The sequence below is a fragment of the Salvelinus fontinalis genome, chromosome 26 (assembly GCF_029448725.1).
Source record: "Salvelinus fontinalis isolate EN_2023a chromosome 26, ASM2944872v1, whole genome shotgun sequence".
NCBI lineage: Eukaryota > Metazoa > Chordata > Actinopteri > Salmoniformes > Salmonidae > Salvelinus > Salvelinus fontinalis.
The window spans coordinates 30,727,705-30,754,921 of record NC_074690.1 but is presented as its reverse complement, the minus strand read 5'-3'; the positions used below and the strand labels follow the sequence as shown (position 1 = coordinate 30,754,921).

Here is a 27,217-nt window from a genome sequence, read left to right as displayed (position 1 = left end):
CTGGTCACCATAGCAGCACCTACCTGTAGCACGCGCTCCAGCAGGTATATCTCTCTGGTCATCCCCAAAACCAATTCTTCCTTTGGCCGCCTCTCCTTCCAGTTCTCTGCTGCCAATGACTGGAAAGAACTACAAAAATCTCTGAAACTGGAAACACTTATCTCCCTCACTAGCTTTAAGCACCAGCTGTCAGAGCAGCTCATAGATTACTGCACCTGTAAATAGCCCATCTATAATTTAGCCCAAAGAACTACCTCTTTACCTACTGTATTCATTTATTTATTTTTGCTCCTTTGCACCCCATTATTTCTATCTCTACTTTGCACTTTCTTCCACTGCAAACCAACCATTCCAGTGTTTTTTTACTTGCTATATGGTATTTACTTCGCCACCATGGCCTTTTTTAATATATTTTGTATTATTTTTTTTATTTCTTTATTATATTTATATATATTTTGTTTGCCTTCACCTCCCTTATCTCACCTCACTTGCTCACATTGTATATAGACTTATTTTCCACTGTATTATTGACTGTATGTTTGTTCTACTCCATGTTTAACCATGTGTTGTTCTATGTGTCGAACTGCTTTGCTTTATCTTGGCCAGGTCGCAATTGTAAATGAGAATGTGTTCTCAATTTGCCTACCTGGTTAAAGAAAGGTGAAATAAAAAATAAAAAAATGCAATAGAAAATGTGTGGGCAGAACTGATAAAGCATGTGCGAGCAAGGAGGCCTACAAACCTGACTCAGTTACACCAGCTCTGTTAGGAGGAATGGGCCAAAATTCACCCAACTTATTGTGGGAAGCTTGTGGAAGGCTACCCGAAACGTTTGACCCAAGTTAAACAATTTAAAGGCAATGCTACCAAATACTATTTGAGTGTATGTAAACTTCTGACCCACTGGGAATGTGATGAAAGAAATAAAAGCTGAAATAAATCATTCTCTCTACTATTCTTCTGACATTTCATTTTCTTAAAATAAAGTGGTGATCCTAACTGACCTAAGACAGGGCATTTTTACTAGGATTAAATGTCAGGAATTGTGAAACACTGAGTTTAAATGTATTTGGCTAAGGTGTATGTAAACTTCTGACTTAAACTGTATACATATCCATTGATTGTTGAAGAATATAACTTATAAATGCCTCATGAGTTTAGTTCAACTGTCACACTCCATGAGAACCCAAAATATGAAGTTGTTTTTCTCCAATGTTTGTAAACATTGTAATTGTAAACAAACACTGTATAGCCTCATAACATGTTTAAAACAATAATGTTTATATCATGGATGGTCAGTCCTTGCATCCATAGCCCTGAATATTATTAATCTGAGTGGTTACATTTCTCCAGGCCCATACCTCAGCTTTTTATCAAAACAGAGGTGGGTCGACCGTGTTGTTATTGTTTCATTTGTGGATTTGCCCTTTAAACAGTTGCATATTATCAAGATATCAAAGTGTCACCAACTAAACGGTAAACAATAGGCCTATAGTAAATGCAGCATATTGGATTTCATGTTTCACATGTAAATAGCACTTTTCTGTAGTACTCAAAGCATGCCGTTCCATGAGCGCAACATTTATTTTTCAACTCGAATCAATGAGCCCAATCAGTCCTCTATGACAACAAAATCATAATCAACAGAGTAGGGCTGGCCAATAACATGGAACCCAAACGGGTTGCGCGCGTGCGCTATCGTGCATACATTTATTTTGCCCCCCCCCACACCAAACGCAATCACGACACGCAGGTTAAAATATCAAAACAAACTCTGAACCAATGACATTAATTTGGGGACAGGTCGAAAAGCATTAAACATGTATGGCAATTTAGCTAGTTAGCTTGCACTTGCTAGCTAACGTTAATTTGTCCTATTTAGCTAGCTTGCTGTTGCTAGCTAATTTGTCCTGGGATATAAACATTGAGTTGTTATTTTACCTGAAATGCACAAGGACCTCTACTCCGACAATTAATCCACCCATAAAACAGCCAACTGAATCGTTTCTAGTCATCTCTCCTCCTTCCAGGCTTTTTCATTGTTTAACTTATATGGTGATCGCATCTAAACTTTCATTGTATTACCACGACTACTGGCAAAACAGTTAGTCTTTCAATCACCCACGTGGGTATAACCAATGAGGAGATGGCACGTGGGTATCTGCTTCTATAAACCAATGAGGAGATGGGAGAGGCAGGACTTGCAGGGCGATCTGCATCAGAAATAGGAATGAGTTCTATTTTAGCCCTTGGCGTCGCAGACGCTCGTTGGCGCGCGCGAGCAGTGTGGGTGCAATAATTGAATAACATGGATTTCCACATTTATTTTGCAACGCTCGTGCACGCGACGAGTCCGGTCTGGTCAGCATGTAAGTCCTTAGTTTTGAGGTTATGCCCAGGTAAAACAATTTGGCTAATCTATACTTCCATATTTCCAAGTCCTATTCTTGAAGATCAAGGAGTATAACATTTATTGGAATGACTGGAATTCTGATAGAATTGGGTTTTTAATGTAAAGATATAATTTAATCGTATGATTATATGTAGTAGAAAGCGATGGGTTAGAAAAAGCCAACACAACCAACCCATAAAGTCAAATGTAACATCCGTATATGGCCAGCTATGTAAACTTTAACATTGATTTATCCTGCAATAGATGTTCAATTGGGAACATGATTTTTTCTTCTTCTTCTCATGTCTCTTAAGGGGAAAGTAATCTAAAAGTAACTGAATGTAATCAGATTACGTTACTGAGTTTGGGTAATCAAAAAGTTACATTACTGATTACAATTTTGGACAGGTAACCAGTAACTGTAACAGATTACATTTAAAAAGTAACCTACCCATCCATGTTGGTAAATGGGTAAAAATAAAAAAGCAGACATTGAAAATCCCTTTGAGCATGGTAAAGTTAATAATTACACTTTGGATGGTGTATCAATACACCCAGTCACTACAAAGATATGTCCTTCCTAACTCAGTTGCCGGAAACCGCTCAGGGATTTCACCATGAGGCCAATGGTGACTTTAAAACAGTTACAGAGTTTAATGGCTGTGTTATTGTAGTTACTCCACAATAACTAACCTAATTGACAGAGTGAAAAGAAGGAAGCCTATACAGAATAAAAAGTAAAATAAGGCACAAAAGTAAAAATGCTAAAGATTTCGCAAAGAAATTCACTTTATGTCCTTAATACAAAGCATTATGTTGGGGCAAATCCAACACAACACATCAATGAGTACTATTCTTCATATTTTCAAGCATGGTGGGGGCTGCATCATGTTATGAGTATGCTTGTCATCTGCAATGACTAGGGAGTTTTTGGGGGATAAAAAGAAACAGAATAGAGCTAAGCACAGGCAAAATCCTAGAGGAAAACCTGGTTCAATATGGGAAACAAACTCACCTTTCAGCAGGACAATAACCTAAAACACATGGCCAAATATACACTGGAGTTGCTTACCAGGTGACATTGAATTTTCCTGAGTGGCCTAGTTACAGTATTGATTTAAATCGGCTTTAAAAATCTATGGCAAGACTTGAAAATGGCTGTCTAGCAATGATCAACAACCAACTTGACAGAGCTTGAATAATGTGGAAATATTGTACAATCCAGGTGTGCAAAGCTCTTAGAGACTTACCCCGAAAGAATCACAACTGTAATCACTGCCAAAGGTGATTCTAACATGTATTGAATCAGAGGTGTGAATACTTATGTAAATTAGATATGTCTGTATTTAATTTTCAACACATTTGCAAAATATTCTAAATACAGATTTTCACTTTGTCATTATGGGTATTGTGTGTAGATGGGTGAGAAAATAATTACTTTGGATTTCAGGCTGTAACACAACGAAATGTGTAATAAGTCAAGGAGTATGAAAACTTTCTGAAGGCACTGTATATTAGAGACATTAAACACTGGACACTTCCCGTTTCTTTTATACCGTTTTTTACACTGTGCATTGATATACTGTATTCTCACATAGCTCATTCAAATATATCTTCTTTTTTTTTTACACTGTTTATACACACTGCATATTTATATACAGGATTCTTGACATAGCTCTCTGTAATATATCTATGGCTGTACATATCATTCTTAGTATATCTTTTTGGTGTATATGCAAAGATTGCATTTGGATTACTAACACAGCGTTGGATTCATCCTGACATTCTTGATTTCTCGTTTCTCGTTTTTTGATTATTTATTATTTGTGTACATGTTTGACATTTTACTGCACTGTTAGGAGCTTGTAACACAAGCAGTTCGCTTCACCCGCTATAACATCTGCTAAACTGGGTTCTCGACCAATAACATTTTATTTTTTGCACTAAAATACATTTGCCACATGCTGATGTTGATGCTGATAACACATCTACATTTATAGAGTGAAACATATCTCATAGCTTGGACTTGATGACTATAACGTGACAAAGCATCAGGATAAAATGTAACAACAGAATACCGAGAATTTAGTATGACTTCCCCCAGCAACACAAAGCATGCAGCGCTTGTGTAACAACAACACCTCAATGGACATTGTATGCTTGCGTGCATGTGTGAGTTTGCGTGTGCGAACCAGTAAACTCTTCAAAAGGGATTCCCCCATGGTGCTTTTATCTTGAGAGGCCAAGTACATTGAATTCAGCCCACCCAACTGAAACCCTGTCAAAGGAAGCTAATACTGGACAGAGGCCAAAACATTAGCAGAACTAAATCCACTCAAGAGATAGGAGTAGAAACCTACAAAAACAACATGGCAAATCTATGTTGAAATGTTACCTTCAACAGCATTTTTTACCTCTAAATTAAGACGGAGAGAGTAAGCAGGCAAAGAGAGCCATTATAGTCAGAATCCCTTATGTTCCTGCCAGGAACGGTGGGAAGAGAAGAGAAGCAAGGGGGGGCCATGAAAAGGTCCAAGTCACTTTGTTCTTCTTCATTTTGGAAACGAACTCTGGTTGAACCCAGAACGACGCCAGGCAGTTTGGAAAAAAAACAGGCATAACTCTCTCCCTACTCTAAGCATACTCCTCTGAGAAGGAAGGGGGCCGGGGCCAAACCTCACTGGCTTCTCACAAACTGGACTTCATTTCTTCTCCCTCCTTTTTTTCTAAAATGAAAACCACACAGGGTTCGCTGTTAATAACCCGTCTTTTTTTGAAGCACTGTACCAGAGTGACTCACAGTAATGAAATGTCCGTAAATTAACCTTTAGAGGCAAATTAGGAAGACGATATAACACGGCCTCCTTTACTGAATCCATTTGTTTTCTTATTTCTTTGGCTGGCTACAGACAGTCATGATAGTCGCTGGAAACATTTTTCCACGTTAAAGTCAGAGTGAGTGATAACATCCTCTAACAATTTCAAAAGAGTATCCCGTTAAAAGGCATGTTCTGAGATATGTCTTCAGAGATATGTCTTCAGAGATATGTCTTCAGAGATATGTATTAGATTGCGGTTTGACTTCCATTTTCTACATATCTCTTTAGTAGGCTAGAACTTGGACTTTTTCCAAGAATAGTCACATAGTTTCTTTTATAAACAGAGACAAGTGCTTCTTCTTTTTAATATTGTGTTAAGTGCCTATATTTCACAGATTCTTATACATGACTTTGACCCTCGCTTCAAACCCAAACAGAGAAAATCCCTCTGGCCAGCATCAGCATGTAGATACACTCACAGCGTGTCACAAACAAACAGCATCACACTTGGCAAGGAAAAATATGATGACACAGAACGAAGTGAATTAGTGCAGCCCTAATACATGTCTCAGTGACACCACCTTGGTTGTACAGTAAAGACCTTTCTTCTCTGCTGTCTGTTCCAAATGTGTGTGTCTGCTTTTGGCTCACTGACTGACACACATAAGGATGTTTGGTTGTGTGGTAATACACATAGATACAGTAGGATGCCACAAAGCACCATGTTGCATTGTAGAACCATATTGTTAAGAATATGGGTTAACTTCCTGATCACATACAGTATGTTTACAAATGTAATATAAATATTATAATGTTCAAAATATGGTTGTTATAAATAAATATGTGGGCTATAAGTCGTTTTGGCCATAATAACTTCATAAAAATGCCACATAAGAAAAAAGGTTTGAGAAAAAAAGATTGATACAAGTTATTCTTTCAATGTGGTAGAATTTCACCTTACCTGTTTTCTCTTTTATATCACACAAGACGTTGAAGAGAGCCGGTTTCATCCTGTGACAGTTCAGTGCATGTTTCCTATAAAAAAGGGGTAACGCACACAACTTTATAACCAAATTCAATAAGATGAGGAAATAGTAATAACTGCAAAAGTGTTCTGCATGGAATTGTATCATATCTAAAATGAGGAGACTTGTTTGATCACTGTCAATTTGATAAGGAAGAATAAAGCCCATCCTTGCTATTGATATTAACAATGTATATTATTCTGAATGTAGTATTGAACAACCCTTCAATCACAGTGATCTAAACTAAAGAACTAATGTATAGCATAGTCTTATTCTTTAATAGAGAAAACACTTTGGTGTAAAATGGACTTTTATAGTGTCTCCATTGTCTCAACAAACCACACTTGGAACACTTGTCGTCCCACTACACTTGATCTATAACCACTAAGATTAATTAACATGAATAGCACGGGTCATTTCAATTTTAATTCACGGTGGGATGTCAATAATGAATATGATCCAATCTATCCTATGTAATCTATTCTTGCACAGGAACACGAATAGATGTGATCGTTGTCTCAATTTCGAGGCGCAGCACTGGTGCTGCGATAACCTTTATTGCCGTTGGCTAAAAAGAAACAAAGTATCCAAAAGGAATGCACCCCCAACATGTAACACAGCGGGGAATTACTGTGTGATCTCATATGTAACAATATACAAGGCGATTGGAAATTGGGAAGAAGATGCACCCCGCTCAGTTGTAGTTGCAGTAGTTTAATATCGTCATACATTTTTTTTTACATTTTTGATGACACTGTTCATTTAAAAGTTAACTTTCACAAAATAAAAACTGGTCGGTTGAAGGTAGATTAACGTTACGCACTTTATTTCCTACGAGCAGTTGTTGCGTTCGGGTGGGCGTAATTGTTTTCGTTGGATAGCATGAATGCACATCATATTATTACAATGTAGGCCTACAGTAGTTATTTCTTAATTCATAAATATGCTATCTTGGTATTACTTTGAAAATAATATAATTTTCTATGCCACCGTACCTGGCCTGCGCTTCGTCCAGGCTTTGGTCTGTGATTGTCATTATTTGCTGTAATATGTCTCCAATGTCCTGCTTTCTTCCATCTCCGTCCGTCCCTCCTGTGCCATCCTGCATATTTTGCGCCAGGCCGGGGTGTCGGGCCATTCCCACGCCGTGGGAGTGCATCAACCGAGGCTGCTCGTCCATCCTTGACCGCGCTCTTCGCCTCGCCCCCAACTGACCAGCACTTTTTTTTCACGGCAACAGAAGAAATATCCTTAGAAATTCCTTTGGATCCCTCTCTCTTTCCTCCTCTCTCACCCTCTCTCTCTCTCTATTTGCTCTCTCCCTGGTAAGCTTTCCTGTATCGGAAAGGGAAAGATAATGACAAACGCTCGCTCTATCCGCTCTCTCTCTCTCCCAGCTGGTTTGGTTGAAATGTGATATGAATAGCTGCTTTAGGCTCTGGCCACTCCTGCACAGCTACTGTAGAAAAAAAGTAGATTCAACTTTAAAGGGTTTCAAATCGTGTCAAAACTGACGTGCACAGAACACGTTATATGCCTTTCCCAATTTCCTTAAAAGCTTGATGGACGGAACATGTAACAGTCACAATCTCAGAGGGTTAGTGAAAGTAACACCAATTGTTATTGTTTCGCTTATGTCTGTAGCAACTGACACACAACCAGAGTATGGAATAAAAGCCTCCGCCCCCTGAGCCACGATTGGAGAAGAAGGGGGCATAAGTCCCACCTCCGTCTCCTCAAAAAAAGTCAATCATCTTTTTCGGGACGCGGCAATAAACATAAAATGTGAGCGTTAACACTGGGTCTGGACCTTCTTTAACAGCTCAGTGGTCTGGACGTGGTGGCAATACAATGATGGATAGAGACTGAATATGTAATAAATATTTGGGCTTGGCACCAAAGCTCTGTACCTAATGTCACAAGGAACAGGCACCCCATCTAAAATAAATGAATTGTCTTCTTTCATTTCAGATTCACCTGGCTATTGCTTATTAAAACAAGGCAACTGTAAATATGTCTTCCCCCACAAATTATACAGCACCCCCCCCATGGGCCAATCAGTGCAATTTTGTAAACAACAGATCTCTATGGCACCACATATCATTCACCCAAGTTTTGTCAAATTCGGGCAAGTGAAGTCTGAGATATCGCGTGGGTTAGCTAGACTCATATCCCCGAGCATGTGTACCAAATTGCATCACTCTGAGTCAAACAGATCGAGAGATATGAACATGTTCCCATTATAGCTTCACTGTTAGGTCGATATGAATGTTCTTGTATATGTTAAGTCTTGACAGTATTTGCAACATGTGTACCAAATTATGTTACAATAGAAATATCTTTGACTGATTTATATGCATTTATGTGCCAGACCACACCCACTTAAATGTTTATTGGTCAAGCTGTTTTAGGTACTAGTCTGTAAAATATTGCATTGAGAGACCTTTGTCTTTAATAACGTTGATTTGGCTTTAACGTTGATCATTTATCTACAGATATTCACTACAAATCTATTTATTTAAGTCTATATAGATATAGACTGAGCTGTTATGATGTTATTACCATGTTATAAAGACTACTGAAAGAACATGGTTATAATCTTGGAAACAGTATTTGTTTCAACACAGGTTGCTGGTGTTTTAGCTGTCTTGGATACCTCACAGCAGCACAATTGATCTATGCTATCACCGTGCTGGCCTCCTCTCGTGTTATGGCTGGAGTTAAATCGATCAGTCCGTTTTCTCATTAAGTCCTGAATAGAAGGTGAGGCAGTAATTGTCCCAGGGGGCAGGGGGAAGTGGTGTGTGTGTGTGTGTGTGTGTGTGTGTGTGTGTGTGTGTGTGTGTGTGTGTGTGTGTGTGTGTGTGTGTGTGTGTGTGTGTGTAACTGTGTGTGTATGTGTATATATATATATATGTGTGTGTGTGTGTGTGTGTGGGTCTGGTCTCTATACTGCAGGACCACACACCCAGTTTAGACTCATGCTCTAACCTTGCACCCTGACACTACACTCAGGAGTTTGCCCTCTCTTTACACATATGCCCATTTATGTGAACAAAACTGTGATGGATTTCTGCCATATGAACATAACGTACCTTTGTAATCTCTTCCTAAAGAGCCTTGAGGTGGAGTAATAGTGTTGCATACATCTATTGTGTAATATTGTGCATAATAGCCTTTCAATTTAAATGGAATTTGATCCCATAATGGTGAACCACGTATGTCACTCAGTCACTCACAGGTTCCACTCAAATGTATACAACGGGTGAGTCTAATCCTGAATGCTGATTGGTTAAAAGCGCATTCCAGCCGGTGTCTATTCCACAAATTACCACCGGCTAAATCTATGACGTTAAAATACCTATTTCCTCTTTTCCATCTGACTGCAGAATCCACCATCTCATCAGCAGAGGCAGAGAAGTTATAAACTTGATCTTCACTATAAAAAGCATCTAGACATTATCTCACATTTCTTTTTGACTAACATTTAGTTTTCAACAGTGGAGATTTGTATAAACCTTGCTGTCTGTTTCTTTGACATTTGCAAGATTGTTTCAATATTCAAATTCGATCTCCAACTGTCCAATAGTAATGAACATGTAGGGGCTGGGAGTCGGGATGAGAGAGAGGCAGGCAGAATTTCTCAGCCAGTCAAAATCAAATCAAATCAAATGTTATTAGTCACATGTGCTGAATACAACAGGTTCCTTACAGTGAAATGCTTACCTACAAGCCCCTAACCAACAATACAGTTTAAAAAAATATATGAATAAGAATAAAAGTAACAAAGTAATGAAGAGCAGCAGTAAAATAACAATAGCTACAATAACAGTCAAAATTATGAATCAGCTGGCATAAGTTTTATGGATATCTACAAAGAAATGTCCATTGACAAAAAGCTAGTTTGCAGTCTTTCCAGCTTCAGTTTGAAGTTATTGTGTTACTGTAGCTGTGTTGATGGCTAGCTCCTCTGAACAACAGTGTCCTGACGAGTGAGCACATTTTCTATGCCAGGCGAAATCGTGCCTCATTAGCTCATTGTTATGGATGTATCCAAATAAATATCACTAGAAAACAACTTAAACAAATGCAGCTACTGTTGTTATTCTGTCTGTGCTGTTTGATGACACTGTAAGTTAGCCGTAGTTGGCTAGCTAGCAAGCAAGGGATAAGAATGTTGCCAGCCAGTATGGCAATGGAACATTTAGAACGAACAACTGGGTCACGTCCATAGATACAGAACAAAAAGACTGAACGACTAGGTCACTTCTCTGGCAATCGAACAAATAGAACAAACGACCAGCCGGCTTGGGTAGCAACTATAGATTTTGTTTCGGAACTATATCTTGTGGATTAAATTAAAGGATTAAATAGTATGAATAAACGATTCAAAATAATGTTTTTAATGAAATTATGTCAATCATTATTTAAATATGTTGGTAAGTGATAATGCCCTCAAAGCCGGTGTTTGTAGGATATATTGGCACGGTTTGCCGGCCCTCTACGAACCTGTGCCAATATATCCTCCAAACCTTGGCTTTGAAGGCATTACATTTCATCAGAATTCTCAATTGACCCAAACTTTTGGGCAACCAATCGAAGCGCTCCAATTGATAGCAAATGTCATTGAGTCCGACACCTTTGTCAAGCTCAGTTTGAAACACATGAAAGCCAGTGAGACCATGGGAAAAACTGAGTTTTCTTCAGAAAATACATTGTTTAAATGGCTAAATAATTTAACAGTGCACCAGGGGTACTTGCTACTGTGATTATTGAAATACAGAGCCTGTTGGAGTATTTTTCAAATCCGAAATTATACTTTTGTTACATTATTTGATAGCTCAGCTGGTTAGCTAGCTCCTAGTCTTATTGACCACCAAACATTGCCAATGCTAGCTATCTAGCTAGCAACTTAATATAACTTGTTTTCTCAAAAAGTATGTTAGCTAGCAAAGTTATCAATGTTATTAATACAACTCCCATCTGCTGTCAACATCAGGATAGGATTTGAGTGCACTAGTTTGCTCCAAAAGTGGTTGTAGCTTTGACTGCACGCTGACAGTGAATTCAGAGCCATACCGTGGTTAGCCACACTACAAACATAATTTTACCAGGTTACCATGAAGCAATTGTAATGAGAATCCACCACAACATACCTGATAGTTTCCTGATTAGGAAAGGCTTTTCTGTGTTTAATTTCATTGTGTATTAAAAACACTGTTTCCTATCAATGTGAGGGGATTTTGCCAGTGGTTAGAAGGGGGAATTGGGCTTCCCGGGAAAATGTTGTCCGACGTTGCAACAGTAATCTGGAGGGGTAGTGCTTATTGAAGGGTCTATTCTCAGAATTTACTAATGTACAACCGAAAATAATGCCTTTCAGATATGTGTATCATCTCCCTCCTGTCAGGTCTCCTTCGTAAAAGAGGTCTCCTGACATCAATGGCACTTCCTGGATAAACAAAGGTTAAAAAATTATGTTTTAAGTAAGTCAGTGGGATACATTTTCAAACGTTAATAACTTCAATGTTTTAAGAATAAATCAGACAGAATGACTGGAGCTATAGGCTAGTTGTAGAGTTAGTTAGCTACAATACATATCTCTCTGAAAAGCATCTTATCCACATACAGTATACTGTAACAATGATCTTAAAACAGGAACTGAATAAACAAGACCTTGTTTGTGGCACTACCCTACTTACAAATTCAGGAAAACAGCAGTGGAGCCGTAATTATTTTTTTTACTGACATTGCGCATTCCCCTCTATTAAAACCTAATGTGCTGCTGCAGCGTTCATAAGCTCACCAAAAATATTCAGCCGGATTTGATTAGAATTGCAAATGAAGCTCACTGAAAATAACATTCTTATAAATATTAGATATTTCTTTCAAACATAAATGGGGAGAGTTGTTTTTGTAATACAACTTTTTTCCCCCATATTCAAGCAGTTCTATATTCCCAACAGTAATAGGATCTAGTTTAATATACTATTAGTATACAAAATCATCTCCAGCCAAATAATTTGATTATGTTCGGAAAAAAAGACCATCAAGATTCTGATAGAGCTCAGGTTGGTATTGAATCATCCTGAACAAAATCCCTATGATTTTGAGCTACACAACCAAATGGATGCTGACTCTACATATACCCACCTAACATTACCAAGGTCAAACAACTCACTGCACAGAACTGCAGGTCAGGACAGTACTAGACAAGTTATAAGCAGGATTATGTAGAAAGCCATGACTGTAAAGTACATAACAATACATCTCTCCAGGAAGTAACCTTGATGAAAAAATATGTTGTTTGCAGCTACCAGCATTCCTCAGGCATGAATAAAGTGGGGCCCATACAGGGAGAGAGAGAGAAAGAGAGAGAGAGACCTGGGCTCAGTTTGAAACTACTCACCGACCCAGCAATGAAGAACACAGCCACACCTTAATGTAGACAAGACACAAATTCTAAGCTTTAATTACATCCCATCGCAGAAAATAAAATATAGTTGTTTTCAAATGGAATTACAAAAAGGTTAAATACACTACATGACCAAAAGTATTCTCATCGAACATCTCATTTCAAAATCATGTCCATTAATATGGAGTTGGTTCCCCCTTTGCTGCTATAACATCCTCCACTCTTCTGCGAAGGCTTTCCACTAGATGTTGGAACATTGCTGCAGGGACTTGCTTCCATTCAGCCACATGAGCAGTAGTGAGGTTGGGCACTGATGTTGACCGATTAGGCTTGGCTCGCAGTCGGCGTTCCAATTCATCCCTAAGGCATTCGATGGAGTTGAGGTCAGGGTTTCTTGCAGGCCAGTCAAGTTCTTCCACACCGACAAACAATTTCTGTATTGACCTTGCTTTGTGCATGGGGCACTGTCATGCTGAAACAGTAAAGGGCCTTACCCAAAGTATTGCCACAAAGTTGAAAGCACAGAATCGTCTAGAATGTCATTATTCTGTAGCATTAAGATTTCCCTTCACTGGAACTAGCCCGAACCATGAAAAACAATCACAGACCATTATTCCCCCTCCACCAAACTTTACAGTTGGCACTATGCATTGGGGCAGGTAGAGTTCTCCTGGCATCTGCCAATCCCAGATTAGTCCGTCAGACTGCCAGATGGTGAACCGTGATTCATCACACCAGAGAATGTGTTTCCACTGCTCCAGAGTCCAATGGCGGCGAGCTTTACACCACTCCAGCCGACGCTTGGCATTACGCATGGTGATCTTAGGCTTGTATGTGGCTGCTTGGCCATGGAAACCCATTTCATGAAGCTCCCGACAAACAGTTCTTGTGGTGATGTTGCTTCCAGAGGCAGTTTGGAACTCAGCTGAGTGCAACTGAGTGTTGCAACCGAAGAAAGACGCACTCAGCACTCGGTGGTCCCGTTCTGTGAGCTTGTGTGGCCTACCACTTCGCAGCTGAGCCGTTGTTGCTCCTAGACGTTTCCACTTCACAATAACAGCACTTACAGTTGACCGGGGCAGCTCTAGCAGGGCAGGAATTTGATGAACTGACTTGTTGGAAAGGTGGAATCCTATTATGGTGCCACGTTGAAAGTCACAAAGCTTTTCAGAAAAGCAATTTTACTGCTAATATTTGTCTATGGAGATTGCATGGCTGTGTGCTCGATTTTATATATCTGTCAGCAACAGGTGTGGTTGAAATAGCTAAATCCACGAATTTGAAGGGGTGTTCAGATACTTTTTGTATATATTGTGTATCTAGGGGTAAACCTAACAAAGGATATTTCAAAAATATATATATACAAACCAATTATCCTACATATTCATAAAGATATACAGAGATGGTCCATTCTCCCTTTAGATTTCAGCTCTAAAATAGAGAGTGTTAAAATGAATATTTTCCCCAGATTGCTTTACCTATTCCAGTCTACCAGTTGAGGTCCCCCTGAAACAATTCAATCTGTTGGACAAGTCAATATCATGGTTAATTTGTAATGGCAGGAAACAAAGAATTAGATATTCAACTCTAGTTACCTAAAGACAAAGGGGGATGGAACTACCTAATCATCCATCGGAGTGGCGCAGCGGTCTAAGGCACTGCATCTCAGTGCAAGAGGCGTGACTACAGTTCCTGGTTTGAATCCAGGCTGCATCACATCCGGTCGTAACTGGGAGTCCCATAGGGTGGTGCACAATTGGCCCAGCGTCGTCCGGGGTAGGCAGTCATTGTAAATAAGAATTTGTTCTTAACTGACTTGCCTAGTTAATAAAAAATCTTAGGGAATATTACTTAGCTGCACAATGTAGGTCACTAGAGTATTGGTGTGACTCACAATACAGTGCTACATGGAAAGATATTGAGGCTGCAGTTCAAGGTCACCCAATCCAGTCTGTACTGTAGCTGGGGATAAAGACACATCTGGGACATTAACAGGAATACTTAACCCTATATCATTATTTACATTAGACCTCTGGTTTCAGATGGTGAACCAACACAAGCTGGAAGAAGAAATCTGAATTTTGAAATGGTTTGTATTTGATCCAACATTTTAACCAGGTATCTATGATAAAGCATGTAGGGAATGGGCTAAGAGAGGCATGACAGCATTTTGTACCATTGTAGAGGATGCAGCAGTCTTAAGTTTTCAGAATTTAAAGGATAAATATGGTATGTCTTAAGATACTTAGAGTTAAGGGACTATTTTGAAAAATAGATCAAAATTACAGAACCTTCTTCAATACCAATGACTATCCATGTGAAACGAAATGCATATAAACAGGCAATGTCCAAGACAATCTCTTCACTCTGTCATAGCCTGATAGCCTCTAGACAAAACTTAACTCTTTATATTAAAATGGGAAAAGAAACTGAATATAGACATTTCAGAGGAAGACTGTGACAATATATATGCAGTACTCAACATACTTCTTCAAACTCAAGAACATGGAGAGTTTTGTTGGAAAAATATAACCAGTTTTTTTTATCACTCCTAGAATGAAAAGTCAAAAGCTAGGCATACAACAGCAGATCCTGGCGGCTGTGTGGCCATGTAGATGCCAAACACACCGATGTTTTTTGAAATGTCAGAAGATGTAATTGTTTTGGGATAATGTATGTTCGGTGTTAAAAGATGTCCTAGGATATGAAATCCCTAGAACTTGTCCTGTAATGTGCCTTGGTAATGTTCCAGAGAATGTGAGGGGCAGTGGCAGATACCCGATAAACGTTCTCCTTGCTGCAAGTAAAAAAGCCATTACCAGGAACTGGTAGAAAGTAGAAGTTCCAAAATTGGAAGAATGAAAAAGTATAATCCAATAAAACTTTAATATGGAAAGCTTGACATATGCCTAAAGACTCCAAAAACCTGAATTTGAAAGTAACCGTGAGAAATGGATATAATTCACAAACCAGGAAGACTTGATTAACTAATATCTTGTTAACAAAACAACATTACCACTCTATGTATTATTGTGTACCTATTGAATGGCAACTTCTGTTTGCTTTTATTTATTCTTTAATCTCATTGTTTCTGTTGTTGCTTTTTACTGTTTTTGTTGTATTGTTTTGAAAAAGACTAAACACACACGGTCATTGACATTAGGTCAAGATGGGCAGGAATTCAACTTTAATCAAGCCTCAAATAGGTTAGAAGATTAGAGGGCAGGAGTTGACTCAGCATTGCATAGGGTCTAAACTGCATTGACCCTCTCCTCCAGTACAAGAGAAGAAAAATACAGAATACCGATATGGCAATGTTATATGGCTGCTAATGCCATATACAAAGCCAGTCATGGCCATTTACTTCCCATGTTAAAAGTAGAAAGGGATTATTATCATTTTGTGAAACAGTCCAGAGAAGCAGACACCAGTGATATATACACAGTAAGTGTCAGCCAACCAGCCACCAGACTTCCATGCCTGTTTACATTAGCTATAGGCTCTTTAGCTGCAAGGCTGTAAGCACCCCAACCTCATAGAGCTCTGTGCTTTCATTTTGCCTGCTGGAGAGAGGGAGACTGATGAGCCCTCTAGCTGCTCCTTGATTTTTCACAGATTAATTTGCATTCATAAAAAGACAACTCCTCTCCTTGTCACGAGATTGTTTTCCTTTTTTTCATGTCTGCCTCCCTCCAAAAATCCCTGGGTGGGAGTGCGCTGGGAAAATGTGACTGTCAGGGACGACAAGACAAATGAATGCCGGATTGAGACGTGTGTGGCTTCAACAATGACAGATGGAGAAGAGCTGTCCCTCTGTCAACAGGATTGCTTCATTTTTGAATTAATACATCTGAATCTTCCCCTTCATAACAAGTGGTGCCTTATTTGACAGATTTACTTCATGTGTTTGTGAGTGGGTGTGTGTGATGGTTGGGTGACTAGCAGGGTGGACAAGGGGTACAGCTTGTTCCAATTCCACCTGGGTGTATCTCAGCTGCTTAGCATGTGTGTGTCTGTGTGTGTCTGTGTGTGTATCCTTCCCCTTTATCATGCCAATACTAATCTACACAAGGTCCACCTGTGATTGTTTAACCAATGAGGGCCAGAGCACAGTAAAAAATACTACCACAGTAATGTGGTTGGTAACCCGTTGTACCGTGTCATTGCACACAGAAAGATCACGTCAAATAAAGAATATTATATGACGAGATACTGTAGACAGGCCTCACATGACACGTAGGCTGATTAAAACAGGAATAGTCAGATATATTTATTTGACCTATTTTTACCATGACATTGTCAATTACTATTATTCCATATAAAAAAAAGTTTTATCACAAATGTAAACTGCTCTATGGGTCCACATTATAAAATTACAAAAATGAAGTCTCTTATGAATTGTTTTTGGCGATAGCAATTTATTTTTCTACAAAGCAAGACTACAATGAAAAGAAAAAGCGCAGGTTGTATATGAGCAGCCAGCAGGATGCTCTTAACACAGCACAACTGTCCCCTGAAACATGTAGCGCTGGAGGAGCATGATAAAACAGGGGAACATCTGGTGAGCCAAGCATGGTGCCAGGACAAGACAAAGCCATGTGCCTAGGCATGGATGAGCACGTACCACCTAGCTGCACACACACACACACACACACACAAGTGCGTACCACCTAGCTGCACGCACGCACACACACACCCGCACACACATTCATTGTACAAAAGGGTGCACACAAAAGCACACACGCAAACAAAAACCAGCGGGACACGGTAAGAGAGTCCACTTTGGAGACATGACTAATCTGCAACCTCAGAGGCTTATGTTAATAAGTGAATATGCAATGATCTGCCTTGGAGCAGGCAACCAGATCTTTTAGGAGTACTTTCCCTCCAAGCATTCTATCTGTTGGCAGTTAGCAGGCAACACGACACAAGCAGGCTGATTTCTATAGGCTGATGAGATACAGTAATGCTAAAGGAATATTAATCTGTAAAAAAAAAATTGGTCAAAAAGTCTGTTCAAATCATGGTACAGACAGACATGCAGTACGATGCAGTAGGATGGACGTCAGTCATGAGCAGTTCCTTGAAGTTCTCTTTAGAAGGATATTCTAAGTTGACCATGTACACTTTACCCAACCCACAGACAGTATTTTGTTACTGAGGCGGTTTATATCTTCTGAAGCTAAGCAGGGTTGGTCCTGGTCAGTCCCTGGATGGGAGACCAGATGCTGCTGGAAGTGGTGTTGGAGGGCCAGTAGGAGGCACTCTTTCCTTTGGTCTAAAAAATATCCCAATGCCCCAGGGCAGTGATTGGGGACACTGCCCTGTGTAGGGTGCCGTCTTTCGGATGGGACGTTAAACGGGTGTCCTGACTCTCTGAGGTCATTAAAGATCCCATGGCACTTATCGTAAGAGTAGGGGTGTTAACCCCGGTGTCCTGGCTAAATTCCCAATCTGTCCCTCAAACCATCACGGTCACCTAAGAATCCCCAGTTTACAATTGGCTCATTCATCCCCCTCCTTTCCCCTTTAACTATTCCCCAGGTTGTTGCTGTAAATGAGAATGTGTTCTCAGTCAACTTACCTGGTAAAATAATGGATAAATAAAAATAAATAATAAATAAATGTAAGGTGTTGCTTTGTGCACTTAGATTGAAAATACTCAGACATAGAGGTCTTCATGGGTCCAGTCGAACGTGATTATCCAGTGCCCGACCTAGGATCCGAGTGGGTGGGTTGGGTCCAAAATTCTGTAGTGTACCTTCAGATCCGGGTCGGATCTGATTTGATTGTCACGGGTCTCCGGTATGTGTAATTATAACTATTTGGCCCCGAGAAAGAGAGAAAATTTTCTCCTTTATGCTCAGGCTTTTCACGAGATAGGAACGTCTGTGTAGCTTGTTGTAAGCAGCGATAGGTTCTGGCTCTATGTGTGCAATGGCAAGCAAGTTAGGAGCTCAATGGAGGACGGAATTAAAATGACGGGCCAAGAGCCAACAGGTAGGCTGCTACTTCATACTCTGAATAAATGTTTTGTTGTAATTGTATTGGATGGGGGAAAGTGCAGCTTATATAGCCTTAATTAGCATACCCAGACTAGCTATTCTTCTTAGTTTGAAGTCAAGGTACTATGTAATCAGATTGGATGATAAATAACCTAGCTTTGGCAGCTAAAAGTTAGTAACTAGTCCTTCCTAACTGGCAGGGATAAGACAGAAGTGTTGGGTGCTGCTGACTCATAACCATAAGGCACACTCATAAAGCAGAAGCTAGATTACCATGAACAGGGGTGGTGTTACGTAACGAGCCCCCTAACTTTATCCCTTCTCCACCACTGCAGTATTTTCTCTCCACTAAGCAGGGAATCACAGAGACAGAATAGAGAGACAGAATAGAGAGCGAGAGAGATTTTTTTGATGTATTTGGTGGGGAAACAGTTAAAGCCATAAAGACATACAGTGCCTCAGCCCTGACCTCTTGGCCTCCTAGGTATCCCCTTGCACAGAATTTTTATTCCCCACCAAACTGACAAAGTGTTTTTAATCTTTTCTTTCCCTCTCTACTGGAGGTTGGGGAAACAAAAATCAATAGCTGCTGGCAGGCGATTTAGCAGCAGGGTGAATTACAGGCCTGGGCCGCGCTGCAGCTATAGCATCGGTGCATCAGAAAGGCCTTGGAACCAGGAACCTTGGGAGAGGCGTTGGAGACACGGAGGTTGCAGGGTCACATCGGGTCCGTGGTCTGAGGAGCATGGTATTTACTGCCCAGCCTCGCCGAGACGAAAAATAACTACTGCACAACACACACAGAGAGAGAGTGGAAGACAGGGAGAGAGGGAGAGAGGGGAAGAGGGGGAGAAGAGGGGGGAGGGAGATAGGTAGGAGGTGGAGGAGAGTGGCTCTTATCTCAGATATCTTTTCTCTGTGTCACAGTCCATTGGTTTAGTCTTTTCTCTCTTATTCCAGAGGCTGAAAGTGAACAAGAAGGCATCTAGACTAAAAAACCTGTGGAGAGAACACTACTGTAAGCAATCATTGTAGCGTATACAAACCATACATGTAATGAAAATTACATTGTCACAAAATATACATATGGTACGTCAAAACTAGTCTGGCGCGAGATTTGGTTCTGGATTCCAAGAAAATTCTAAACAAACACAAACAGGAACAGCAGGACTAAGTTCAGCTGTTTAGATGCTTAGTTGTCACTTTATGAAACATCATCACTGTATGTACAGCCAGCTATGGTGTCAAACAAAATAAAATGTAATTCTCCCAACAGGAAAATGATTCATTAGTGTTTGGTGATTTAGAACCTGGCAGTGCTTGGCTCTGCAATCAATATGTCACCTTTCAATACTCGATTTCTTGTATAATTAGCTTATATGCACCAGCGGTTCTGTTGTGAGCAGGGCCTGGTTACGGAGAGTCCTTCTATTTCTGACATCACTGTTAGACTGTTAAATTAAAAAGAAAGATTCAAACAGTAGGCAATTAAAAAAGTAATGTTACAATACATGAAAGTGCAAAATCAATATGATAGTTTCAGCTTCATAGTCAAAGAATCTAGGATTTAAACATTCACCTTTAGTGATATCATGCAGCACACAAGGCTGTTTCTCTCCCTCCACCAGCTAGACTCAAACTGAAATGATAACAGTGAATGGCAGATTTGAGTAAATGTCTTAAAAACCAACTATGTGAATCACAGCTTTCTAAATTGTGCCTTTCTGTAAATAAGAGCTCACTGGTGATGGGGAGTTTGTTTCGGGAAAGCTGTTGTAAAAATGTGTTAAATCACTCAATTATCACAACTCTAGACAGCTGGCAGGCAAACAATTTGGAATGTGAGGATGATAATGAACAAAATTCTTAATGGCTTTGTTTTTAAATTCTGACTAGGGCACAGCCAGACATACCTTTGTTGACTCTTCTGATGCTCTTCTCACTCTTCTGAGTTGGTCAGAATCAGTTAGTATGTTGAGGATATTTTCCCAGACACCCGTGACCCTTTCCTCAAACTGAACCCACTGCAATCAATTTAAATGTCCATCACCCTTCCTTATGTTATCTTTCTTCTTTTTTGATGCACCTCTGTGCTAAGCTCAATTAAACCCAAAACACACAACAAATTATCGGAAACTGCTCCAAAACCCCTGCAGAAGGGCACTTATCCGTTTCTTCTCTGGTTTGTATTTGCATTTTAAAGTATTTTCTGGGGGAAAATGAGCTGTAGAAATTAATTCAGGATTAATTGGTGCCTTCATCTCATTAGGACAATCTAATTTAGGGGATGATGGAATTGTTTAGACTCCTTTTGCATAATTGGATTGCGTTGAATGGCTTGTCATTAGCGTCTTTTTAGCGTCGTCTGAGGGCCCTCTCTCTCTTCCTGGCCCCAGAGTCATAAAGAGTGATCATGTGTTACGCCACTGTTTTGCTAACCTCTGGAACACATCGCCGTGATGATGTAGCAATAGACGAGCATGTGGCAAACAGCGCAACAGTGATTAACTATTTTTTAAGTTCATTAGCATAAAGCTAACAGCATGCCATTGAGGAGCTCTCATATAATATAAACACATTAGCATGTGGCTAACAACACAGCAATGATCGACCGTTAGGGGAAGCCATTAGCATGTAGTCAAAGCTGCATTCATGCACTCTGTTGTTTCGTAATGACAGACTGACAGTTTTATATGACTTTCATTGGATGAGATGACACCTTGTCATTCTGCCAATCCTAAATTCAACAACAAGTCAAGTGCAGTATGTTTCTTTATGAAATTATGTCTTTGAATTTGTTTAAAAACACAATACAACTACACATGTGGATACAATATGTTTAAAAACCATTTAGGAAAGTGTAAAACAAGTTTAGAAATGCATTTCAATTATGGTCCTCTTGTTAACAAAATATATCATTCTTCAATGAACAAGAAATGAAAGATGGAAAAATAATGGTGTTGAGGCAGTTTGGAAAAGTCAGTATGGTGTTAGCGGAGGGCGCATCAATGATACAGTACAGCCAGGGAGAAAGACAGTCTGCCAGACAAGCCAGGAGCTCTTCATCAGGGCCCATCGCTTTGTCCGACGTTCCCAGGTCCTCCATAGTATCCACACCTCCGTAGGTAACGGATCCTCCATTACCGACAGTGTAGCACCCACCTGGGTGATGCTTCAGCTGCAGTAAAGCACCAGAAAATCATCCACACATCAGCAGTGGTCAGGAACAGTCCCTCTGCCTCTCTGACATCTCAGACACCGCAGGTTCCACCCTCCAACCGGCAAGTGAAACAAAAAAGCTGGAAGTGCTGCTATATTATTTAAATGTAAACATTAGCCATCCAGCTAGCTAGCTAGCTAGCCAGCCAAGGTAAACAAATTGATTAAAAAAGTTAATTTTATTTACAAAAAATACATTTAAAAATGATTCAATATTTACAAAATGTTCAGGAGCTCTCTGCCTAGGCGACCTTACGGCACCATGACACTTTGACTTGCAACCCTAGCAAAATACCTAAAAGTATTTATGACATTTGGGTTTGTCTTTCTGTATGCTGATTGAAAATCAAAAGAGGAAGTGACATGTAGAAGTCCATGTAACTCTCACATAACACCTATTTTAAAGTCCCTGCATTGGTTACCTGTTAGTTTTAGAATTGATTTTAAAATCACTTTATTGATCTTTAAAGCACTACCTGGCCTTGCACCCAAATACATGTCTGATATGCTTTTAAGATATGTGCCCTCGGCTGATCCTCAGATGCTCTGGCACTGCTATTTTAGTTGTTTTAAATGTCAGAACCAAAACGTTTGCTGAGGCTGCCTTCAGCCACAATGGTACTGGCCGTTGGAACAGCCTGCAGGAGGATCTGAGGGCGTCAGAAACTGTAGACATTTTTAAGAAAAATCTTAAGACACACCTTTTTAGCTGTGTTTTACTTAGGGTGCTTTTAATCATACTATCTATTTGATTATTTTATTCCATTCTATATACAGTACCAGTCAAAGTTTGGACACACCTGCTCATTCAAGGGTTTTTCTTTATTTTTACTATTTTCTACATTGTAGAATAATAGTGAAGAAATCAAAACTATGAAATAACACATATGGATGCACGTAGTAACCAAAAAAGTGTCAAACAAATCAAAATACATGTTATATTTGAGATTCTTCAAAGTAGCCACCCTTTGCCTTGACAGCTTTGCACACTCTTGGAATTCTCTCAACCAGCTTCATGAGGTTGTCACCTGGAATGCATTTGAATTAACAGGTGTGCCTTGTTAAAAATTAATTTGTGGAATTTCTTTCCTTCTTAATACGTTTGAGCCAATCAGTTGTATTGTGGCAAGGTAGGGGTGGTATACAGAAGATAGCCATATATGGTAAAATACCACGTCCATATTATGGCAAGAACAGTTCAAATAAGCAAAGAGAAACGACAGCCCATCATTACTTTAAGACATGAAGATCAATACGGAACATTTCAAGAACTTTTAAAGTTTCTTCAATTGAAGTCGCAAAAACCATCAAGCGCTATGATGAAACTGGCTCTAATGAGGACCGCCACAAGAAAGGAAGACCCAGAGTTTCCTCTGCTGCAGAGGATAAATTCAGTAGCGTTAACTGCACCTCAAATTGCAGCCCAAATAAATGCTTCAGAGTTCAAGTAACAGACACATCTTAACATCAACTGTTCAGAGGAGACCGCATGAATCAGGCCTTCATGGTCAAATTGCTGCAAAGAAACCACTACTAAAGGACATCAATAAGAAGAATAGACTTGATTGGGGCAATAAACATGAGCAATGGACATTAGAGCGGTGGAAATCTGTCCTTTGGTCCGATGAGTCCAAATTTGAGAATTTTGGTTCCAACCGCTGTGTCTTTGTGAGAGACGCAGAGTAGGTGAACAGATGATATCCGCATGTGTGGTTCCCACTGTGAAGCATGAAGGAAGAGGTGTGATGGTGTGGGGGTACTTTGCTGGTGACACTGTCTGCGATTTATTTAGAATTCAAGGCACACTAAATCAGCATGGCTACTACAGCATTCTGCAGCGATACGCCATCCCGTCTGGTTTGGGTTTAGTGGGACTATCATTTGTTTTTCAACAGGACAATGACTCAACACACCTCAAGGCCTTGTAAGGGCTATTTGACCAAGAAGGAGAGTGATGGAGTGCTGCATCAGATGACCTGGCCTCCACAATCACCCGACCTCAACCCAATTGAGATGGTTTGGGATGAGTTGCACGGCAGAGTGAAGGAAAAGCAGCCAACAAGTGCTCACCATATGTGGGAACTCCTTCAAGACTGTTGGAAAAGCATTCCAGGTGAAGCTGGTTGAGAGAATGCCAAGAGTGTGCAAAGCTGTCATCAAGGCAATCTCAAATATAAAATACATGTTGATTTGTTTGACACTTTTTTTGGTTACTACATAATTCCATATGTGTCATTTCATAGTTTTGATGTCTTCACGACTATTCTACATCGTAGAAAATAGTAAAAATAAAGAAAAACCCTTGAATGAGTAGGTGTGTTCAAACTTTTGACTGGTACTGTATATTATTTTATTTATTAATCTCTCATGTCCACAGTTTTTTTTACATTTTTTATTATTATTTAAATTAATCTAATTTAGAAAACCTATTGTTCTTATCTTTCTCTCCTTTTATTATTTTATTTGTTAAGCACTTTGAAATCCGTCCAGTGTAACAAATGTGCTTTATAAAAAAAAGTTTGATTTGAAAAGTCCATCAGCCACATGATTTGGTTCCTACCAGTTCAAAAGCACTTATGTAACCATGGAGACAAGATCACAACTTTCCCCAGTGTACAGTAGAGGAATGTAGGTATAAACCCTAACACGACAAAAGGTCGACTTTCTATTTCTACAAGCCCCTACAGACATTATCACTTAGCCAGACGCAGGAGCAAGTCTTTTTTTGTGTGGCATTTTACAAAAATCAGACAGGCATACTTCACATATAGAAATAACATGTATTTCAATAAACAGACTGAGCAAACTTGAACAAACAAAGAAGAAATAAAATAACATAATAATAATAAAACATTTAAAGCAGGAGTAGGTCTATCTTTATTGTTCTGCACTACGATAACATCATCATTTTTCTCTAACACAAATTGTAAAGATATTATTCTACGAACCACTCTTCTCCGGTAAACAACGCACACTGAAATCTAATCTATGATGGTAATACTCAGGCTGTGCCCAGTTAATTGAGTTGATGTAGGCTTTGTGTGTCCCTAGAGGACCTCTGAATACAGTAAAGAGAGGGAGGAGATCAGTTAAGTCTAATACAGTACATATAGGCTACTGTATGGGTCAGTTTTCTGGACACGTTTAAGCCTATAGACTAAGTAAAAAGCATGTTCAATGCAAAACCGGGAAACAGGCCCGAGATGTTATAGATACAGTACAGGACCAGGAGTTTTTCCTCAGCACGTGACCGGACCAGAATAAAACGTTATTAATAAAACTAGAGATAGTTCACGGCTTGTGTTAAGATGATAATATAATGCCAATATAGGCATGACATGATGACACCAAATTCCCAGGTATGAAGAATAGGGCTCTTTGTAAAACGACCTTCTCTCCTTGCTCCTACATATTATATTTATAGTGCTTACTTATTGATCCAGTCAACAAGCCTTCTCTTGATGCAGTAAGTTCTCAATTTTTTACTGTTTCACATACAATACATTTTCAATGCACTTGTTTTCAGCGCATTTCAAACCACCCTGCTCCACATCAAATGCCATTTCCATTATTTGCATACTTGCAGTATTAAAACATTAACTATTCATGACTTTTGGTAAGGGAGGAAGGGACAGGTTGTCCTTAAGGGTGAGTGTCAGCCAGCGTTCGCTGCAGAGAGAATGCTCCTGGGAGAAGAACATTAGGAACCATCAGGCTGACAGACAAATCATTTTCTCATGTAAACATAAATATGAGAGTATGTTTCCAACAGCCATCACGGTATCTGTTGCTAGGCTACGTTGCATTAAGCAGTGTAGCTGTCCCTGTTCATTTGGCTCCTGGGATTTCAGGCTGTACCATATAACCTGCTGACTCTTAATATGACTCCCCTGATTATATGGCTGCTGGTTATAAGTATGGTGGCACCTCTGCTTCTAACATAAAGGTACCTACAGGATAATGACCCCTAAATATGAATAATTGTTTCACAAGAAAATGGGTTTTTCAAAGGTTATTTGACTCTAATGTCTTCACACCTGGTACTGAGGAGGACTGTATTTTCCTAGGTAGGATTGCGCACACGCACACACACACACACACACACACACACACACACACACACACACACACACACACACACACACACACACACACACACACACACACACACACACACACACACACACACACAACAATATGATGCACAGAGCTCCATAAAGGTCATTCATTGCTGACAGAACAGTGATCCCAAAACGCCTCAACAAAAAAGTCAATTATCTATTTTCACAAAGGAAGAAAGAAACCCATCTCGAACAAAAAAAGAGCCCAAATGATGTCCAAAACCAACACAATTGCAACAAGCAGTCTTCCCCAGATAATTATTTGAGGCATGGATGAGGAGAGAAAGATGGTGGAAGGTGGTGGTCACTGAGAAGAAAAGAGAGAGGTAAATTAGGAGAGGGAGAGAGGAGAGCCGCCAACAGCTGGTTTCAATAGATTGCGTGTGGGATGAATTAAAAAGTTGAACCTTTCCCGGACCGTATTCAGATGTCTGCCGCTGGGTGATTAATCATGGCCGTCAGGATCTGTAATCCTTTTCAATGGGAAACAAATGCTGCGGCCAGCTAGTGACTATCTGTCTGTTCCCTCAGCACCCAGGGCCTATGGGCTGCAAGGCAAGCCAGTTACCTTTTTCACACTACTCAGCCGAACCAAGCAGAGTCTAACTGTATTGTGCCGGCCTGGTTACGCAACCACCATAGTTGCTGGAACTGTGCTGGAATGGAACTGTGCTATGAAAGGAAAATAACCAAGCCAGCACAGTACAGTTTGGGCTGGCACGATAGTGTGAAAAGGGTATGTTTGCCTGCCTGGCCAGGACACAATACCTGAACCACAGAGAAGACAGAGCCAGGGGAGGAGGGGCTGTGGACAGATACACTGTAATCTGCTCCAAACATGATGGGACATACACACAATACAAACAGGCTGAATATCAACAAAACTGTTTAGCTCTGTGTCAGTGGTGTAGGCAGATATTGCCATGTGACTGGACCTAAATAAAAGTGACCGGGCCAACATTTTTCAGCAGAAATATCTCAACATATTTAAGTGAAAATTTGTTCAATCACATTGGATCATGGAGCATATAACACATGATAAATGCGACCAAGAAACAACACAAATTCCCCTTGGAAAACAAGCCCGTTATTAGGCTTAGTGCTAAATAGGCAGCGCAACTACACAAGTTACAACCGCTTACAACAACACCGCTGGCAAAACAGTCCGACTGTCCGAGTCCGACAGTAAACAAACAATGAAATACACAACTTCATAGGCGG

At 39.9% G+C, this 27,217-nt stretch overlaps 1 protein-coding gene across 6 annotated transcripts in view; it reads right to left on the bottom strand.

Moving 5' to 3' along the window:
• LOC129824102 (pre-B-cell leukemia transcription factor 1-like) overlaps positions 1-27,217 on the bottom strand; it is a 123,011-nt gene that overhangs the window by 72,095 nt on the left and 23,699 nt on the right. For 3 of the 6 annotated variants that reach the window (XM_055883435.1, XM_055883433.1, XM_055883434.1), the window contains one exon: positions 6,173-6,246. In XM_055883435.1, coding sequence (XP_055739410.1) covers positions 6,173-6,246 — 74 coding nt within the window. Of the gene's footprint in view, positions 1-6,172; positions 6,247-7,231; positions 7,898-27,217 lie in introns of those variants that run through there. The other 3 variants (XM_055883437.1, XM_055883439.1, XM_055883436.1) reach the window with 2 other exon arrangements.